This window comes from Toxotes jaculatrix, chromosome 13, assembly GCF_017976425.1.
Source record: "Toxotes jaculatrix isolate fToxJac2 chromosome 13, fToxJac2.pri, whole genome shotgun sequence".
In the NCBI taxonomy this organism is placed as follows: domain Eukaryota; kingdom Metazoa; phylum Chordata; class Actinopteri; family Toxotidae; genus Toxotes; species Toxotes jaculatrix.
The window spans coordinates 20,567,721-20,587,666 of record NC_054406.1 but is presented as its reverse complement, the minus strand read 5'-3'; the positions used below and the strand labels follow the sequence as shown (position 1 = coordinate 20,587,666).

The 19,946-nt window shown below is 41.1% G+C and overlaps 2 protein-coding genes across 2 annotated transcripts; one reads left to right on the top strand and one right to left on the bottom strand.

The window, feature by feature from the left end:
- Nucleotides 1-10,756: 10,756 nt before the first annotated feature.
- Nucleotides 10,757-12,919, bottom strand: oxsm (3-oxoacyl-ACP synthase, mitochondrial). Its single transcript, XM_041053624.1, has 2 exons — nt 11,776-12,919; nt 10,757-11,394 (listed from the first exon to the last, which is right to left on the bottom strand). The coding sequence occupies exons 1-2, from the start codon at nt 12,765-12,767 to the stop codon at nt 10,992-10,994; spliced, it is 1,395 nt and encodes a 464-aa protein (XP_040909558.1). The 5' UTR covers nt 12,768-12,919; the 3' UTR covers nt 10,757-10,991.
- A 240-nt stretch (nt 12,920-13,159) lies between these two features.
- ngly1 (N-glycanase 1) lies at nt 13,160-19,743 on the top strand. Its single transcript, XM_041054268.1, has 12 exons — nt 13,160-13,345; nt 14,059-14,173; nt 14,318-14,536; nt 15,080-15,242; nt 15,372-15,591; nt 15,865-15,986; nt 16,467-16,612; nt 17,056-17,166; nt 17,257-17,442; nt 17,632-17,817; nt 18,820-18,997; nt 19,096-19,743. Exons 1-12 carry the CDS (start codon nt 13,245-13,247, stop codon nt 19,269-19,271), a joined length of 1,923 nt encoding a protein of 640 aa, XP_040910202.1. The 5' UTR covers nt 13,160-13,244; the 3' UTR covers nt 19,272-19,743.
- The last annotated feature ends 203 nt before the right edge of the window (nt 19,744-19,946 follow it).

Sequence of the window (19,946 nt, the reverse complement as noted above, 5' to 3'; positions counted from 1 at the left end):
GAGACATTAGTTACCTCGGTGTAGGCTGCTGATGGTGGTGGGCCCCCTTCACCAATTCTCTGACAGAATCATCTTTGGCTCAGCAAGTCTAATCTAAACTTTATGGACAGATTGCAGTGGAAATCACCAGGCACATTCATAATCCCCAGTGGATCAACCGTTTTTATTTGAGACACTCCTTTAATTTTTCTCTAGCACCAACCCCTGGGTAAAGCTGTCAGCATGATCTGAGAGCAGCTGTTTAATGGCTGGATTGCAATGAAATTTGATGCGGATATTCATGGTCCCCAGGGGATAAATACCACAAATGATTTCTTGAACTTTTCTACATATACAGTTACAAATATCCTCTCATATTAAAGTCACTGCATTGCAATTTCTTTAATAATCAAATTATTGTGAGCCAGGTCCAGTTAATGCTGGGTAGATTTTTATGAAGTGACCTGTAGTCTTTCCTTTAGCATCCAGCATCAACCTTACAGCAATATTTCCTATTGCACATGAGGTTTAACGTGTCACACTGAACCGCGTATTTGTTTCTCTTCATTCATTCAGCCATAAATGAATTGTTCATTCATTATGAACAATCAGACTGAAGTAGCAGGTGGCACGTTCTTCCTGTAGACATCATTTTCAGTCAGAGGAGAGACCTAGGTGACGGGTGCTGGAGTCACGCTGGAGCCGTTAATGTTTTTCAAGATGATCAAAAAAATATATATATTTTTTTAATTTGCAGGTCTTGAATGAGGGAACCTTAGAATAGCTAAATTTTCAGGAATTGTTTGTTTCATCCAACACAGCAGGTGTCTTTATATCTATTTATCTTGTGATTACCAAGTAGTAGTGGTAGTTAGTAATTAATATGTTCATCAGTTATGTCATTACTGGTTTCATAACCCTTCCTTAACACAGTGGCATGTACATTAAAGTAGGCATGTACATTAAAGCCTAAGGCCTCAATAATTTGAAGAAGTATTACCCCCAATAAGATGAATACATTCAAATGTGGACTCATAGAAATTTTACCTTCTGTTTTGCTTTTAACTCCATTGTGATTTCAACATTTCATGTGATGAAAATAAATGGGTGAAATTTGCATAGATTTATTTACATTTCCATAATACTCAGATGATGCAGCTAAATCTTATTTAATATATTTATTTGGGTTAATAAAATATTGCATCTGAATTAGTTTAGGCTTTTATGTTGAAATCCTCACAGGATATGATTTCTGATACACATTCATGATTTAACTTCTCTAGAATCATCTCCAGTGCACCAGTCTCCCTCATGCTCTTCATCTAAGATGCTGATGAAGATGAGACTCAGTGACTGGATAAACTGGATCTTCTTTGTGCTGCGTAGATGCACTGTTACGATCTGCTGCCACAGACAGTATGGACTGAGGCAGTGTTTGTGAAACGTTAATGAAGCAGTGAGTGAAGACAGGGATGTTATTGTTGGTGATATTGTCTTGTTGAACAGTGTTTTGAGAAATATTTCCGTCTGTGCTGTGTAAGAAGTGTCTGTTCATATTTTTGACAGCTCATGGAGGCTGTAAAAAAATATTACAATGGTTGTCGTTCCAGCCATCTCAGAACTCTCTTATAAATATCAACAGACTGTGAAAAGGCCATTGTAATGCTCATGAATACACATTATAGAAAAGGGACAACATGTCTCACCTGGCTTTAAAAAATGTTTACATCAGTACGAATCAGTACGAATGAGACAGGTGCTGCAACCAGACAGCTGTCATTTAACAATTATGCATCATCCCATGAGACCTTGTTCTTACATATATGAAGAGGAGCAGATGGTAGAGGCCTCTCATCCTTCCTTCTGCTCGCTGCAATCTGTTAGTCAAGTTATCCACAGAGAAAATGAGAGAGATGTTTCTTGGCAATGTCCCAGAAAGGGTTTACCATACAAACACTATTAGGGAATACAGGCGCTCAAGATCTGCAGGGATAAAGCTTATTTGGGTTAAATAGGCAGTGTTTACAGACTCTAGTGGTTTTGCATGGCCTTTCTATAAATCTGAGGGGACTCAAAAGACAGATTCAAACGAGAACGATTAAAATTAAAGAAGCAGAGGGTGAGATGTCCTTCTGTCAGTCCTTATAGACTCAGGTTTAATCAGAGTGATTAACAACTGAATTACAAAATATCCTTTGATAAGAAAAAAAGTTGGATTTTTCAGGAGAGAAGTTAAGTATGACTCTCATGGTGCGTTCACAGCAAGAAACACCCCGTCACCAAGTTTAAAATTCTGTCCCACGAGCCACTTCAAGTTCAAATTCAGGGACTTAATTGTCATTATGCAACAATATTACAGTTAAAAAAAAGGTGGAATTTATAGTAAATGTAGAACAGCAGCCTTCAGTCATGGAGAGACAGAACGAGTCTGTGTAACAGCTTTAGGAAAGAAGCTGTTTGTCAGTCTGTTTGTGCGTGAGATGATGGGTCTGTAACGAATCCCAGACGGCAGAAGCCTGAACAGTTGATGGACAGGATGTGTTGGGTCCTTAATGATGATAGTGGCCCTGTTTATGCAGTGAGTAGGATAAATGTCCTCCAATATTGGCAAACGTGAGCCAACAATGTCCTCTGGTGTCGCTGTCGCTTTTTTTGATCACCCTCAGTGCAAGTGACATGCCAAGCAGTGATACAGTACATCAGCATGCTCTCAAGGGTGTGTCTGTGGATGTTTGTTGGGGGGGACACTGGCTCTTCATAGACAAGTAAAAGGCACTGTTGTTCCTTACCCATCACTGAGGTCCAGGAGAAGTCCTCAGTGTTGTTAATCCTCAAAAACTTTAAGCTGGGTGGGAATTCTTTAATCTTTAATGGGTTGTGCACTGTTAATTGTTGTCCTGAAGTCCACAATGACACAGTATATATATATTTATATACTGGTTTTAACACAAATGCCACACAATGAACTTTTAAATCCTGAGACGTACTGTGTATTCAACATACAGTTTTAAATGGGGATAAATGTGGAGAGCAGCTCTCAGTGCTTATCTGATGACTTCCTCTTTTTTCACCGGAGAGACTCATCACATTATGCAAAGTGATGCTGCAGTTCTTATAACTACGCACGGCAAAATATTCCCTTTAGGTAAATAATTACAGGGACTACAGCAGACTGCAGTACAGTACTGATAATCCTTTTCAGTTGGCTAATTACGCTACATATGGTGTTTCATAATGACTGATAATCAGCAAATATGATTACAACCTGTAAACAGCTCATGTGAATGTCATTAGGACTGTAATGGCCATTGTAATGATGTACAGCAGCTGTTCAAGTTAAGAGATTGTGTTGGAAGGATAAACTTTGTTAAGAAAAAATGAATGAGAAGTAATTATATCTCTCTTGAAAGCCAAAGTAATATATTAGTCATATAGACAGGAACGGCTTATGAGTTAATGACATTCATGCCTCAAACTATGTGGTTTGCCTGTTTTACTGAGTGCAGAATATCTCTTTAATGCACATTTCAATAGTGCTCAGCTTTCACAGGGTCGGATTAGTTCATGGTAATAAGGTCAGAAAAGGTATGTCAGCATTGATACTCTAATTCTGGTGATCTAAGGGGGGCCCCCTGTTCAGATTTATTTCAGACACTCATGGCTAACAAGTCACTGAGATATCACACTGAGTGTGTTTCTGTCCATCGACACCGGCTGCACTGGTTCCTGTGATATTTTAGTCTATGTAACTCATTGTTTAATTGTATGGCACCTTTCACTAACAATTCAAGAGATGTTAAATTAAGATAAGATATAAAAGAAACACAAGGCAACATAAACGAATTAAAAATACACATAAATGGGACTTTAATAGATCATTAAAAAATAAGTTAAGAGAACAAGACTGAGTAAATAGTAGAATAAAGAATACAGCTACAGAACAGTGCAAAATGTGAATAGTTTATAACCAATTTCATAAAAGGCAGTGGCAAAAAGTCTTACGCCCTGCTTCAAAAGAACTAACAGTTGGACCAGATCTCGTATTTAATGGGAATTTGTTCCAGATATGTGGATCATAAAAACTGAGGAAACAGTAGAGTAGAATAGAGATGAACAGCAGAGCAAACAGGAAGCCACACACACACATGTAGGTACTGGAAATCTACAGGGTGGATCCAAACAGTACAGCTCATACTGTGAAATAGAGCTTTCAACTTTTTTTAGGTAGAGGCTCTGAGCCTCTGACTTCCCCCTCAGCCGTGGCTGTGCAGGCCCACAGTGGGTAAGGTGTGGGTCTACTGTGGTGCAGAGTGGGAAGGGGCAAACTCACAATGACCCAGTGTAGGTCCCCAGTTTGGAGCCAGTGTGGGCTTTTCTGTGGGCTGCCCACACAATGTCCAATTTTCGACTCCACACAGGGGGTCTGTGTGCTGGGCATGTTTGCTTGGTTATCTCAGAACTCACCAGGAGCTCTGCTTCTATTCTCTTTGCTTCAGTTTCTCACTTCTTTTTATGTTGACTCAGTATGTGTGATTTTTTTTTTTTTTTTGCATGTTGAAACATTTCAACTCCTCTAATGACTTTGTGTGCAGATGTGCTACTTCTAAACTTCTCTTTATGTTCTGCACACCCATTTTTAATTTAATTTAATTTATTTATTTATTGAAATCATACTTTTGAATGTGAACAACTCCAGGTTGCCTATTCTCTCTCATGTATGGCCTGGTCACATATGTCTGCTGTACCCTCTCACATTGCAAATACTTATTCAGAATTTTAGTAAATATAAAATCATATTAATACCTTCAGTGAAGTTAATGTTTCAGTCTGTTGATTCACCTGAAGTTTGAAGATGGGTTTGAATAAAAAAATGCAATGACTACAGGGTTAGAGTCAGTTATTATCATACAGCTTTGTGAGGTATAGTAAACACATGCATCTTTGTGAAGGAAGCTGGTTAATTATACCTGTCAATCAGTGATCACGCCTCCACTCCTACTGAGATTTCATTCAATACAAGAATGAAGAGCAGATAACTTGAGTACTACTGACAGTATGACTGTAAAAGACAGTCCTTCATCTGTGTTCGTCTTTCGGAAAATCTGATGCAACAGCTGTGGCATGTGTGGCAGTTTGCACCATCCTTGACCCCCTTTTGTCTGCACTGACACATGGTTTATTTAGCGCTTGACCATAACACTGACCATTCTTCACATGGCTTTGGAATGAGATGTGCCTCCATTTTGTGTAGAAGTCACATGAGAGAGCGACATTACTGTCTCATCATATAAATGACCTGTTTTTTTTTAACAGGATGAATTTTTGACTGAAAAAGATGAATCTATGAAGTGGGTTGCCACACAATTTGTCACAAACATTCTTGGTTCCCAGAGGATGTATCCTAATAACTTTGTTTACCATCTTACTTTTCCTCTGCTGCCACTGTGAGGCTTACATTTCTCATTTTCAAGTGTTTTGACAACTGTTGGATGGACTACCATGAATTTCAGTGAGCACCTTCATGCCCCTGACTTTATTTACTGAACCATCATCAGGTCAGAATCTCAGTTTGTCTAGCACTTTGGTGTATAACCAAATATGTGCAAATCTAATAACCTTCCCAACAGACTAAGCTGTACTTTGTGTCTGGTACTAATTAGCAAATATTAGCATGCTAAAACACAAAACTGTGTAGACTAGGCAGGGTCTCCTTCTCTTACCCCTGTGTCCCCCTCCTGGGTGTGTGTTGTTTGTCCCCATCTGTCTCCTCCTCCTGTTTGTCTGTGTGTCTTGTGTTTGTGTGTCTGTGTGTGTTCAGGACAGAATGTGGTGACCTACTTCTTGTTCCCGCCAGTTCACCTGCACACCTGCCTGGTATCACATCATCCCTTCACCTCCTATCTGTGACTTGTATGAACCGATTCTTCACTCCACTCTTCGATGGGCGGTCAGCTGTAAGTACAGGTGTGAATTCACCCAAGACTCATTGAGGACACATTTGAGATCTGATCACTCAGACCACATTTGGGCAAATTCTTTTAGGAGTGTGAACACAAATGTGTCCTCCTACTCAAATGACGTCCTCTGTGGAGGCATATGTATGTACCCGTTCGTAAACAAATACAAGTAGTACAAATTGCATAAGTTGGCTTTGTCCACTGTATCTGAAATATTTGAAAAAACGATATTTTGTGAGTGCATAACATCTTGGGTGATTTGATTTGCCTGGAAAAAAGCAAAGAATAGACCCAGTCTGTGTCCCTTTGGTTTCTCCTTCTTCTTCTTTCCTGCCTCCGGTTAAAACCAACAATGCACTCGGTCCATGCAAACAGAACTGATGTTTGTGTGTATTTGCATATAGAGCAGGGAGGTGAGATCCAACCACAAGTTATCTCTCAAGACTCATGTGAAGACACATTTTAATGCCAGGTGTTAACTGACGTACTCATAGCTGTCCACTTGTGATCAGATCATCTGAGACGTGTGTTAATGCCAGGTCTGATCAGGGCCTACAAGAGTCGCGGCCTCCTTGTAATGTTGTGTATTCAACACGCAACACACAAGGGAGACTGACTGACCACTGCTGTATCTGGGACAGCAGGACATAGAGTCAGTAGTCAGCTAACCAGCTATGTATATTTGCTGGAAACACAGAGAGTGTGGTGGAGCTTCGACAGTCACTGGATGTGTATTTATGGCCCTTTGAGAGAGACTGTGAGGATACCTGCGTTGTAGCTGCACTAGCAGCTCTCCTCCGAGACGCTTCGGCCTGTGTGTCTGTGGGAGAGTGTTAGTGTGTTGCTGTATCCCAGCTGTTTGTCACAGTCAGTGTTACTGCTTGTTAACCTTAAATATCTTAATAAGCTCCGAACACAGCAGAGTTACCGTCGGTCCTGTGTGTTGTGTTTACTACCTCTGCAGAGGAATAAATCTCTTATCTGGCTTTCTATTGCTAAGGTCCCCAGCAGCCTTGTGGGAGAGGCACCAACTGAGGCAATGCCTAGCTGGTGCTCTGCTGCTTATATATACTTAGCGCAACAGCTGCCATCACAGTCGGGGGCGGAGAGGTCAGCTTACAAAATAGACCTAGCCTGTTACGCCATAGTTAAGGAGGGACCGGAAGATTTGGCCGGTCCAAATTTTCACATCTAATAAATAAAGTGTGATTTTTGTCAGAAAAACTGCCTTTATCCACATCATATGTGGTGTATAGTGCAAGGAATAATTTAAGGTGTAGTTATGCTTTAAAAGACAGTATGTGTATACATTCAGTTTCATTATAATGTGTTTAACAAGGACTGTTACTGTAAAATCCTGGGTCAGTTTGGTCGATCTAATAAATCCTCTGATTCCAGGAATCCCATAAATGAAAAAAAGACCAACGCTGGACCTGAACAATGGTCAAAGCTGAGGAATGAAGGCCAAACAGACTGTGCCACAGAGAGAGAGAGAGAGAGAGAGAGAGAGAGAGAGAGAGAGAGAGAGAGAGAGAGAGAGAGAGAGAGAGAGAGAAGAGGTCTAATTTTAGAACCTGGTGATAAGCTGTGCTCCCTGTGGGACAGGGTGATATCAAAGGAATGCATGCTGACTCTGTTGCCATGGTGATCATAATTCAGCTTGGATATCTCCTAATCAGATGGCAGGGATGTCAAAAAAAAGGGAAGAGAAAGAGGAATAACATGAACCAAAGTCATCTTCATAACAGCAATAGGAATCAATAGTTCCTGCCCAGCTCAGACATTATTTACTCGGAGTGGTGGAATGAGTACACTTAGTTCTCAGAGAACCGAGGGCAGGGGGTAAGGCACAATCACGCTGCAGTGCTGCTTCTGCAAAGTCCTTATCCTCCAGTCTGCACATCTTAAGGATATTATATGTTTTTATAGCATTTATGTGAATTCTTCTCTATGTAACAGTAGGTAAAGGATCCCAACCCTCTGGCTGTGTTAGGTTAGAATTTCCAGCCTGATGTACAACAAAACAGTGCTGTGTGTTAGCTCTTCTCGCAAAGACGCAAAACTGAGAGTGAGAAACTGCTGAAAAACATGAACACATACAGTGAATCACGGTATGAAACCAGAGCTGGACAGAGAGTGATATATATATATGTGGTAAGTCCTGAGGCCAAAATATTTCCCATGAAGATGCCGGGCTTTCCTTTCTAACCCCTCCTCAAAAAAAAAAAAAAAAACTTGTGCATTCTCATTTATCTGTGTCAGATTATTTCAAATTAAAAAAAAAAGGATGAATAATTGATTTATTCATTAGCTGGGTGTGACATCCAGAAGAGTTAATAAAAACGTAATCTCTAAAAATGGGTCTGGAACGACATTCCCCAGTACAGTAATCCATCATCTGGTTCCGGCTTTACATCATGTTATTAGATTCAATCATGACATTATAATATTCATCAAGTGAAATACAGAACAAGAGGTCCAAGTTAGCCATATACAGAACAGGACGTGAAGTAAAGGTTTCAGTGTCCGTTAATAAAAATGTGGCTTCACGTACTACTCATGAGGCATCATAAGAATAATGTAGGAATATTTTGAGTGTCTAATATAGTTATCACGATTTACAAAATTAAGGATATATGTATGTTATAGAACATTGTTTTTGTCCATTGGCTGCCCTGAAAGATGGTGTTGGTTTGTGTGTTAGTCCATCACTTTGGAACACAGCATAATATCTCCACTGCTGCTCAGATTACCATTATATTTGGTATGGATATTTACTGTCCCCACAGGATGAATCAGAATGACTGTGGGGACCCTTTGATGTTGGCTGACGCCATTATCAAGTCAAATATTCCCCCACCATCAACACAAATTACACTTATCCGGTAATGGCTGACGTTCCATGAAACCTGCTGTCTGCAGGTTTCATGGAACTTGAAATGTTTTTTTTTTTTTCCATGTTGCTCTAGAATGGCTCTCTAGAAAATAGTATTTTAAAAAAATGTAGCCCTGTGCCAGGCTTTATTGAAACAAATGAGGCTGCATATTTAGATGCAATGCTCATATCAGGCTAAACTTCCTTCCAGCATAATTCCTTGCCTCTCAGGAGAATATACATGTTGATTTGAAAACTTTTTTTCTGCTACAAAAAGTGTGGATCAGAAATTACATTACCATTAGTTTGGCAATTATCTTGTCGTATTACCAGAACTTCAAACATATGGGAGGGTTCATATCAGTTTCATTCATTTCATTATGTTTAGTGGAGAGTAAATGAACTTGATGCACAGCTGTAGGTAAGGTTCTGCCTCACCACTAACTCCAAACTTGTATTTACATTTTGTGCTTTCTCTGCTAGATAGCCACTGGTAAATCTATATCCAGGAATCATCTGGGCTTGTTCAGAACCAGGGTCTGCGAAACCCATAGAGATATATTAAATGTGAGATTTGTTTTACTCACAGCCTCTGAAAATCTTCATGAGACAATTTAAAAACATATTCTCAACCACCATATCTGCAGGGAGCCTCCAAATCACCACTTGATGTCCCCTCACAGTCATTATAGGTCTCCCCAAGGAAACCGCAAAAGAACAGAGAGGTAACAGTATGGAAAACTATCTTTCTCCCTGCGGGGACTGTTCACCCTATTACTTTGGTTTCAGCCCTGACATAATGGCACTTTGTCCTCAATTAACCTGTCTTACTCATCCCTTCAGCTTCCTTGAGTCATTCCTTGTTGTTTTCTCACTGCTGAAGAAAAAGGCCAAAATGGGCTGGATCCAGAGGAGAGCAGCACAGAGCCAGAGGTCGCGGTTTGAAAAGTGGCTTCATAAGTGATCACAACAGGCAGTACTGTGAGACCATGCCTCTGTTCAGATGGTATTAAAGTCAGCTGCACACCCATACAGCACTTATTTCCTAATTGCCATAAACTGTCCAAGCTTTTTGGAGTCTGAGTTCCTATTTAAAACGGTTGGATATAGGAAGCTAAGAGCATGCAATTAACCATTATTATCCTCTTAATATAATTATTCATATTAACCTTTTCTATTGAATGAGTTTCTCCCTGTTTACTCTAATGGATCTAAAAGCCTCCTGTGTCTCGACCTGCTCTTTCTCCTCGGAGCAAGTTGATATTTCAGGATTGCTCTAAGGTCAGGTGAGGATAACACGAACAGCACTGTCTACCAAATCCCTGAACTGTAATGAAAGTTTACATTTAAAAAAAAAAAAAATAAATACATGACTTGCTGTGAGCCAGCACCATCTGCTGGTACTGCTGGTGATCAAATAACAGGCACAGGAACTGGACTTGGTAAGATCATGTACGACAGGTCCAGTCTCTCTCAGGGCCAGATCGCTTTTAAATCAGAAATAACCCTGTTTAAGCTTCTCCACTGAGAGAATTTGCTGCTTTTCTGTGCGTCATATTATTCTAAACTGAATATTTTTGGATCAAACGACATATTTGAAAATGTCACCTTTGGAGTAGGAAATTGTAGAGAGCCTTTTTGACTAGACTTTTTAGACGATTAATCAGATCTTGAGGGTCAAGAGCAGCCTAGTTACTTTCCCAAACCAGATCTAAGCTTACAGTCACAAGCTGCTGATACTGGTGAACAGAGCAACACATGAGCCAGAACGCCCACATTTTCTGTACCGTGCCAAACATATTTTCCAGAAAGAGAGCATAATACTTTTTCTACTACATAATACTTCCTTTTATGTTCACTACATATAAATTGGATCAATATCCTGCCAAAGAAAAAAAACTTCACCAACAATAAAACATTACCAGGATTTCCTCAGAGTTTTTAATCTTTAGAGTTTCACTGAAATTTTGGGATAAATAAAAGAATCCGGACTTTTATGGAATCTTCTCTAAATTCACATTATTTATCAGTTCATAAGAATTTTCCACAAACCATCAGTAGCAGGACTGATCAATTCTATTGATGAATATTCAGTCAGATAAACTCTATCATACCAGAGGTAAAGTAAAGCATCAGATGTGTTTCTAAAAACAAAGTCAAGAATGAGTGTCTGTGTGTTGTCAGACGCTGGCAAGACACAGTGAAGCATTGGTACCACCAAATCCAAATGAGTTTGTGAGGGCCACTCGTCGGCCCTGAGTCTGCCATGGCTGCGCTGTGCAGGGAACATAATTCAGGTCAAACTGTGGCTCGGTGCGGTCCAAGTTGAGAGTCGGGGGCAGGACCCCATGGTAGCAGGCCAGAGCGGTGAACGCCGCCTCCAGGGCCCCTGCAGCCCCAAGCAGATGTCCTGTGGCTCCCTTGGTGGAGGAGACAGCCAGGCTCTCGGTGCTTTGCTTGAAGAGCCTTTTGATGGCTGCGTTTTCAGCCGCATCACCCAACGGCGTGGATGTGGCGTGAGCATTCACATATGTGACATCTGCCGGTGAGACGCCAGCATCTCTGAGGGCTGCAGACATGCACCTGTGGAGACAGTGGTCAGACAGTTAAAGGCTAATTCTGGTTTATTACAATTTGGATCTTACTTTATTCTATCAGTGATAATAACATTGTATTCATTTACAATTGCATTGTTGCTGTATTACCAGATCTCAGCTTTACTGTTACTGTAAATTCCTCCAACAACAACTCCCACCTTCTTTTTCTGCTACTCATCTTATGACCCCTCAGTGTGTGGGTGCTGACTCCCATGTTAAGAACCACTGCTTGATTGACAGTAGTTCTGTGTAATAATTATGGCATTTTTTGTCATTATTTCACAGTTAAATAATAAATATAAGCAAAAACATTGGCTTTCATATAGGAAAAAAAGTATCTGCTTCCAAAAACCCTAAAAGGACTCGCCTGAATGCTCCATCCCCATCTGCAGTGGGTGCAGTGATGTGGCTGGCGTCCCCTGACAGTCCATAACCCAGGACCTCTGCGTAGATTCTGGCTCCTCTCTTCATTGCATGGTCCAGCTCCTCTAACAACAGCACCGCGGCTCCTTCGCCCATCACAAAGCCCTCTCTCTCTGGGTGAAAAGGTCTTGACGCCAGCACAGGGTTGTCATTCCATTTGGTGGCGAGGGCACGTGCCCTGGCAAACCCAGCTACGGACAGAGGCCCTACACAGGATTCTGTTCCCCCTGTAACCATAGCAACTGCATCGCCGTGGGCAATGAACCTGGCAGCATCGCCTATGGCATGTGCACCTGTGGTGCACGCCGTGGACACAGCATGATTGGGACCCTTCAGTTTGTGTTTGATGCTTATGTGCCCGGCAGCCATGTTGACAAGGATGCGAGGCACAAAGAAGGGACTCACTTTGTTGTAGCCCTTTTCTTGGAAGGCAGCAGAGGTGCGAGCAATCTCATCTAGAGACACCATGCCCATGCCAACAGCCACCCCTGTACTGAACTGTTCCTCTGGGGCTTTGGGGTACCACCCTGAGTCCTCCAGAGCGAGCTGAGCAGCTCCAAGGGCCATCACGGTGGCTGGTGACATGCTGTTGATCTCGCCTCGAGAGGCAAACCTTTCCTCATTAAACTGACCCTCTTCGGTCCCTCTGGTTACCAGAGCGGCCACTTTACAGGGAACAGTCTTGTACTCCTCTGGGTCGAGAGCAACAATCCCACTCTGAGCTTTGATCAGATGGTCCCAGGGCAGAGCAGTCCCTGTACCCAGAGGACACACCAACCCTATGCCTGTAATGACAACCCTCCTTCTCTGCTGTCCAGAGCTGTGGCGCCTGGAGTCTTGGTTTGGACAGATGCAGGCACTCTTTTGTAGAAGTGCCCTTATGTTCTGTGGTCTCAGCTGGAGTTTAGTCCAACAGGATAAAGGTAAAGCAGACATGCTGTTGTCTCTGTCAAGTTTGACAGCTAGCTTGTAGCTTTGGTTAATACCCTCACGATATGAGACTGATAAATATGCAAAACTAAAGATGAAATATCTTTCTGACACAGGTGAAACACAGCACTACTTCAAATTTAATATTCGACTGTGAAAATATCCGCACGACGAGAAAACCGGTCCATCCTTAAATTTGCCTGTGACTTTGAATCGTCTTTGTGAACGCCACACTGGTTTAACTTGTATATATTCGATCTAAAATGTTATTAGACCAAGAACAGATAAAAGTGCTCAATGAAACTTAATTATAGAAAACCACAATTACATACAATATTTTCAATCCTGAAATACTCATTCAGGCGTTCAAGGGGCAGCTTCTCTCAGGACCCAAAACATCTAGTGAGCAGCAGTAGCTCTATTAGCATGAAGTATCACAGTCTTAACTGGAAGGAGTTTTGACTTTGATTAAGAAATAGCAGTATGGCCATGTCACGAGCAGTCACAACGTTGTGTGAGAATTCAAATGAAGTCTTCTTAGACGTCGCCAAGCTGTTACTTACATATGCGGACAACATTTTACGGTAAGGTTATGGACTCACGTAATACAACAGCGACATGTCGATGAGATGTGTTGTGTTAATAATAAGCTGACGTGTGTCAGAAATGTTCTGTACATTAAAAAATAAATTCAGCAGTAGCAAACATCATGTCATGGCAGAAAGTCTAAATACCCTATCTGTACCTGAGCCCCATTGTATGCTGTTGTTGCTGTTGACACACTAAACCAAACACAAGTAAACAAAATCTGAAATATTTATTTGGCTTTGTTAATCGGTTGACGCCCATACACGAAACTCCTCATGTAACTATGTTGTCAGTGTTTTCTGGTTTGTCTGTGGCATCAGAAAGCTGTTTAAAATCTTAATATTCAACTCCTGAGTCTCATGACTGAAAAATAGGCGGTGAAGTGAAGTAATCACGCTCACATTTAGGTTTTGTTTCTTTTCTTTCTTTGTAGTTTCTTTGAGTAGAGTCAACATTTACAGAAAATGCCCAATTTGTGCAGTGGTAAAACAATGATCAGTAATACTGACAATTGTGTACAATAGCAACAGCAACACCAATTAATCTAAAGACACTAATTTATAATTTATTAGTGCACGCCTAATAAATAGAACTCACTGGTTTAGTAATTTGTCTCTTATACCACAGAGGAACTACAGGTGTTTTCTGATGAGGCTTTAGAGCAGCCTATTGCTTCTTCTATCTACTACTTGATGCTGCTTCCCCACAGGAATCCCAATGAGGAAAAATATAGGTCAATCCGCATTGGCAATCCTACTTTCTCCACCAAGCTGCTGCCCATCAAAGGAGCTGTGGAATGTCTCTTCGAGATGGGATTTGAGGAGGTAATGAATAAGAAACTGCCAGGTGGCTACCACAATAGTTTAAAACCAGTATTCCTGTTGTATAGCTTCATTTCTTAGGTTGTGCTTGATTATCTGTAGCCTAACTGTGAGAAAATAATACACTCACTTTGCCCCACTCTCCAGGCTGAAACGCACTTGGTGTTCCCCAAGTCTGCATCAGTGGAACAGCTGAAGCTTATCAGGGAATCCATCGCAGCAGAGAGGGATCAGAGGCTGCAAGGAGGACAGCCTGTCCGACTCACCGCTCAGGCTGCTGCAGCCTCGGCTTCAGCACCAGAGAGCTCTGCTGCTGCTGCTTCCTTCCAGCCAGTTTCACCACCTCCACCACAGCCATCGTCCTTGGTAAAGATATGGGGATATATTTGTAGCATTCAGCTGTTGTGTCATTGACAGGGTCAGGTGCTGTATTTTCTTTTATCGTAATGGACGAGGACTATTTTCATTATCGCTTAACCTGTCAATTATATTTTGGATTTATTGATTCTCTGTTTAATGCACAAAATTTAAAAAGTGGGAAAATGTCCATCAAAATTTCTCTGATCCCAAGATGATATTGTCAAATTGAAAAATAGAAGAGTGGGAACCAGTGAATGATCCTACATTTTTACTTAAAAGATGACTTAAGTGATTAATAATTTATCAGAACAGTTACTGATTAATTTACTGTGATCGATAAATCAACTGATTAACTAATCATTTCATCTCTAGACTGAACTCGTAGCTGATAGGAACAATGTGTATCGCTATCGCAGAAAATATTTGATGACAGTATGACAATAAGACACCTGCTCCACCAGCTTCAGTGCTGAAAAGTTGACACTCTTTCACCATATGTTTGTCATTGTTCTTGTTAATGAGCTGGATGTTTTCTTGTATCTCTGTCAGGAGAGCAGTATGGGCTTCTTTGTGACTCTCCAGTCTAACTTCCAACATGTGATGCTGTATGAAAACCCTGAGCTGCAGCAGAAAGCCCGTAACATCATCCCTCACCAGCAACTATCCTCTGCTGCTCAGCACAAGCTGAGGGAGGCTAAAGAAGCCGACCCAGGTGAAGTCCCCCAACTCATTAAACAATCCTACTGTGTATCTGTATCATACTGTCGCAAACAAACATAAACACCGCATGCTTCTTTACACTGTGATTCAGAGACCTACTGACTTGCATTCCTGTTTACAGGATGTAAACTTGGAATAGAAGACTTCTTGGTGCTGGAGTTACTCAGGTGGTTCAAACAGGACTTCTTCTCCTGGGTGGACTGCTTGCCTTGCAGCCGCTGTGGAGGTTCCACCCAGAACGCCAGCGCCCTCAGTCCCAGCCCTGATGACCTCCGTTGGGGAGCTCAACGAGTGGAGAACCATTACTGTCAGAGCTGCAGTCTCTCCACCAGATTCCCTAGGTGTGTGTAGTTTTTTAGGTTAGATTTAAGATTAGAAATAGGACTAGATAGCACAAATTAAGTCTATTTTATTTCTTGTACATTTTATTGCTAACTCACAGGCTTTTATTTTGTAGTGTTCAATGTTAACAAAGTTTAAAATGGCAAAAAAGTAAATATTTTTCTTGTAAACAAACTTGTATAAATGAATTTGACCACAAAACACACAGAATAAATTGGATTACATTAGTTGATGTATGTTTTGTATGCATGTTTTCTCCTTGTTAATACCAGGTACAACAATCCCGAGAAGCTGCTAGAAACCAGGAGGGGGCGCTGTGGGGAGTGGGCTAACTGTTTCACCCTGTGCTGCAGAGCCCTTGGCCTTGAAGCCAGATATATCTGGGACAGCACAGGTATGCACGTAACTGACAGATGTGACTCCTGCAACACTAATTTTATTCTCTGCACAGGCAGGAGAGCCAGAAATTTATTTGTACAAGGACATATTAGGAGCATGTTGTCTCATTTATCAATAACCAGGAATCGACAGAGTTCTAATCGATGGGTTGAGTTGTTAAAACCTTGAGAGTGGCTGAGGTTACATGTGAGTTGTTGACCCACCCGACCTCCGTGTGGGTTGTTAGGGTCACATGAGTCTGGTGTCAGTGGGTGTAAAGGATCTCAAGACTGGGAATTAAGTGGCTGATAAGTGGTGTTGTAGACTGCCTCCTCTCCCCCTCTAGAACAGTTGCTACTTTTCTCTATGTCACAAAATGGCAACAAAATATCAGAACTGGCTTTTGAAACTTCTTAAACTCATCTGATATCAGAACAATTTATGTGATGTGAAAGTGTGTGAAAGGCTCAGTAAAAATGTGTCTGTCTTGTTTCAGACCACGTGTGGACAGAGGTTTACTCGGTGGCTCAGCGTCGGTGGCTGCACTGTGACTCCTGTGAAAACGTCTGTGATAAGCCTCTGCTGTATGAGGTCGGCTGGGGGAAGAAACTGGCCTACGTTCTGGCTTTCTCTAAGGACCAGGTCAGAGAAAGAGACACATACTACTATTACAGATTACACATGGTGTGCTACCTTTTTGACAACAATGGAAGTCTAATAAGATAATAAGAGAATAAGATATGTCAGGTTTTGGATACACACAGCATACTACATGAGTGAAATTTGTTGATAATAAAAAATACATCTCTATAAAAGCTACAGAAATGTGTATTGATGTGACCTTAGTTGAAGGCTAACAGGTAGCTGAGTTTTCCTGTAAACAACTCTAAATATGAGGGCAAAACATGTCTTCTCATTTTCGTGGAAGTTATAATTTTCTATTTTTTTATTAATGTCTGTTTGTTATTACCTGTAATGATTCTCATCCCCATTGAGCAATCATCAAAGAGCTGCTGCTAGTATGGCCATTAATTCTCTTCTAGGGTCAACAGACAGATAATTTACTCTGTGTGTGTGTGATGCAGGTGGTGGACGTGACGTGGAGATATTCCTGCAAACATCCAGAGGTTTTGTCAAGAAGGACACGCGTTCAAGAAGCCTGGCTGCTTCATACCATTAATGGACTCAATTCTTTGGTAAGTCTTAACCCTTTTAACTCTGCATATAATACTAACTGCTGCGGTGACTCGGAACTAAGCCACCCTCCATCTGCTCTGATACTGAAGAGGCAGCAGCCCCTGAGTCCAGACAGGAAGAAGGAGCTGACGGAGAGGCTTCTTGTTGAGCTGGTGGAGTTTATTTCCCCCAAGACACCAAAACCAGGAGAGCTGGGGGGACGCAACTCAGGTTCTTTGGCCTGGAGGTTAGCAAGGGGGGAGACCAGAGCAGCTGATCCAGGAACCTCAACACAGGTACAGTGTATTATAAACAGTGCTATAATGGAGCTTACTCCACTCATCTACATGTATCTACTGATACATTTCATTGTAGTGTATCTTGATGTGTTAGCTTGATGTATCAGAGCTTGATAGGTGATGTCTTGATGTCTAATTTAAGTCAGTATTTGACAGATAGCGTGCATCTGTGTGTGTTTGTCTCAGGCTACAGGTTTTGTGTTTACTCCTACTGAGAAAGAAAAGTGCGACAGGCTACTGCACGTGTGCTACAACGCCACCAAAGACCAGTACTGCCGACTGTCAAACAACTCTGAGGTCATTCAGAGCTGGGATCAGTGTGTGTGGAGGAAGGAGTCAGTGTTCAGAAAGGTGGAGAGCGACTGGCAGACGGTACGATGTTTAACAAAGCGGTGTTTTTCAGTTCAGACAGTATAAATTATTTTTTTTAAATGATTGCAAGAAAAATGTATCAGTTTCTAAACAGCAGTAACTTAAAATTTAGCCTCTCTAAATGCAAATTGTCCGATTATATATGTAGAATGTCTCTTTATTTTAAATGTATAATAATTGCAGGGAAAATTCCTGTCACAACTTCACAAATTCCTTTTATTGTTAAAGTTGATATTTCTGAGTTCAACTCCCATTTACTTCCATGCAGCTTAGTTACAAAACAAGTCCAGAAACCTGTAACTCAGGTAGGGGAAGCTATTACTCTTAAAGAGTGCTCCACTTCTGACAATTTCATAAACTTGGGAAACTTGGGAGAGAAAGGTTAAAAGATAAGTTAGTTAATTTAGCCAGCACATACAATAGCAAACCCTGGACGCAGCTCTCTGAAACGGAACACAGCCTGCATTAATGCTGTTAGATCTGTTATTTTGACATATCAAAGTGTTGTCACCAAAAAGGACCATTGTTGCAAGATGCACAACCAAAAAAAGTAGATCTGCAACTAAGGATTTGTTGATTAATCTGCTGATTATTTTCTCAATTAACCATTTGTCAGTGAAAAGTGTCATGTTACCGTCTCACACACACACAAGCGGCAAATACTTAAATTTGCGAAGCTGGAACCAGCAAATATAAAATTGGGTAAATGAAAGAAGTGATGCCGTTTAGTCTGATTACCAGGCCAAGAAAAGAGGGGCCTACTTTAAGCAGCCCACCAGCACCAAAGCACTTACTGACACAAGATTCTTGTGCCAGCTGTTGTTTTAAAACTTAAATAGAATTTATTTTGAATACGACTAAGTTTAAGAACAGATTGAAAAATGTGAAAAATGTATGATAGGAGAAAAAAATAAGAGAATACAGAAGATGAGAATAAACTTTGGACCACTGGAGCTATATGCAGCTGTAGGAGATTTGACGTGACTGTATTTCTTTCTGAAGGTGTACATTGCTCGAACAGAAGGCTCCTCTGTGGGACGAATCAGCTGGAAGTTTGATTTTGCTCCAGTGGGAATGAAGATAAAATCTGTCTCGATCATGGCCAGCAGCCAGACCTTCCACACGGGCAAAGTCTGCTGGCACTTGCGGTCAGGCCAGATTACTACAGAATTCTCTGGAGGTAAAATAATGTGACAGATCCTCTCATAAAGTACTTAAAATGTGATTGAGTGACATGATCCCTCCTAATAATTTCCTCTTCTGTGTTTGAACCGTCAGATGGAGAGATGCAGCCGTTTTCCAGTCTGTCCGGCTCGTCAGACTTCATCGTTGTAGCAGAGCTCAGTGGCGGAGAAGGGGAAACAATGTGGCAGCACTCTCAGCTGTTCAGGCAGAGCTTGAAGGAGACAGAGAAGCCTTCATTTGAAATCCTCATCCATCTGGAAGATGCTTAACAGTTACTTTACTCAACAAAATTGGACCCCAGATACTTTTTCGCTCTTGGCTGTTCTGTCTGAATGATAGCTGGGGCTATAAAATCTATGTATGTCAGTGTAATATGTAAATATGTCAGTCCTCCAAGATGATTAAATTTGTGTGATCTAAAAATAAGTGAATGACAACCTCAGTTTTGTACCTTTCACAAATTACAGATTACACATTTTAAACTTTGATTGGACTAAAGGCCAAATAACCTTTGAGATGTATGGTCTACGATGTATCTGTGAAGCGTTTTAACCATAAAGCCATCTAGTTTTTGTCACATATGTCTCCTCTGTGAACATGTCTGTAATTAGTGATGCATGGACACAGTCCACACAGCAAACCAGGGTTGAAACCCTCATCAACTCAGGTTGCTCCAGTTCTCCTGCTAGCATAAATCTGTAATTACTGGTGGATGTGTTATTTCATACTTGGTTATGGTATTTTTATACCGTACCATCCCTTCAAGCTGCGGTTACATTCTTGTCTGTAATTATAAATGTATGGTGAATGTATAGTGGTATAATAAAGATATTTTTTGCAGTCTGGTAGTCGAATCTAGAATAAGGCTGTGGCAGAGCATTTATAACATTACACGCTGTCTGGGCTTTCAATGATTAGGCTTGAGGCTTGAGTGGGCTTTTGCC

What these genes read in the sequence shown, in the direction of transcription:
- ngly1 (XM_041054268.1), top strand. Translation starts at nt 13,245, where the DNA reads ATGGCCATGTCACGAGCAGTCACAACGTTGTGTGAGAATTCAAATGAA. An exon ending in GGCTAAAGAAGCCGACCCAG is followed by an intron (nt 15,243 to 15,371) that starts GTGAAGTCCCCC and finishes TCCTGTTTACAG; the next exon opens with GATGTAAACTTGGAATAGAA. An exon ending in ATATATCTGGGACAGCACAG is followed by an intron (nt 15,987 to 16,466) that starts GTATGCACGTAA and finishes GTCTTGTTTCAG; the next exon opens with ACCACGTGTGGACAGAGGTT.
- oxsm (XM_041053624.1), bottom strand. Translation starts at nt 12,767, where the DNA reads ATGTCTGCTTTACCTTTATCCTGTTGGACTAAACTCCAGCTGAGACCA. An exon ending in GATGGGGATGGAGCATTCAG is followed by an intron (nt 11,395 to 11,775) that starts GCGAGTCCTTTT and finishes CTGTCTCCACAG; the next exon opens with GTGCATGTCTGCAGCCCTCA.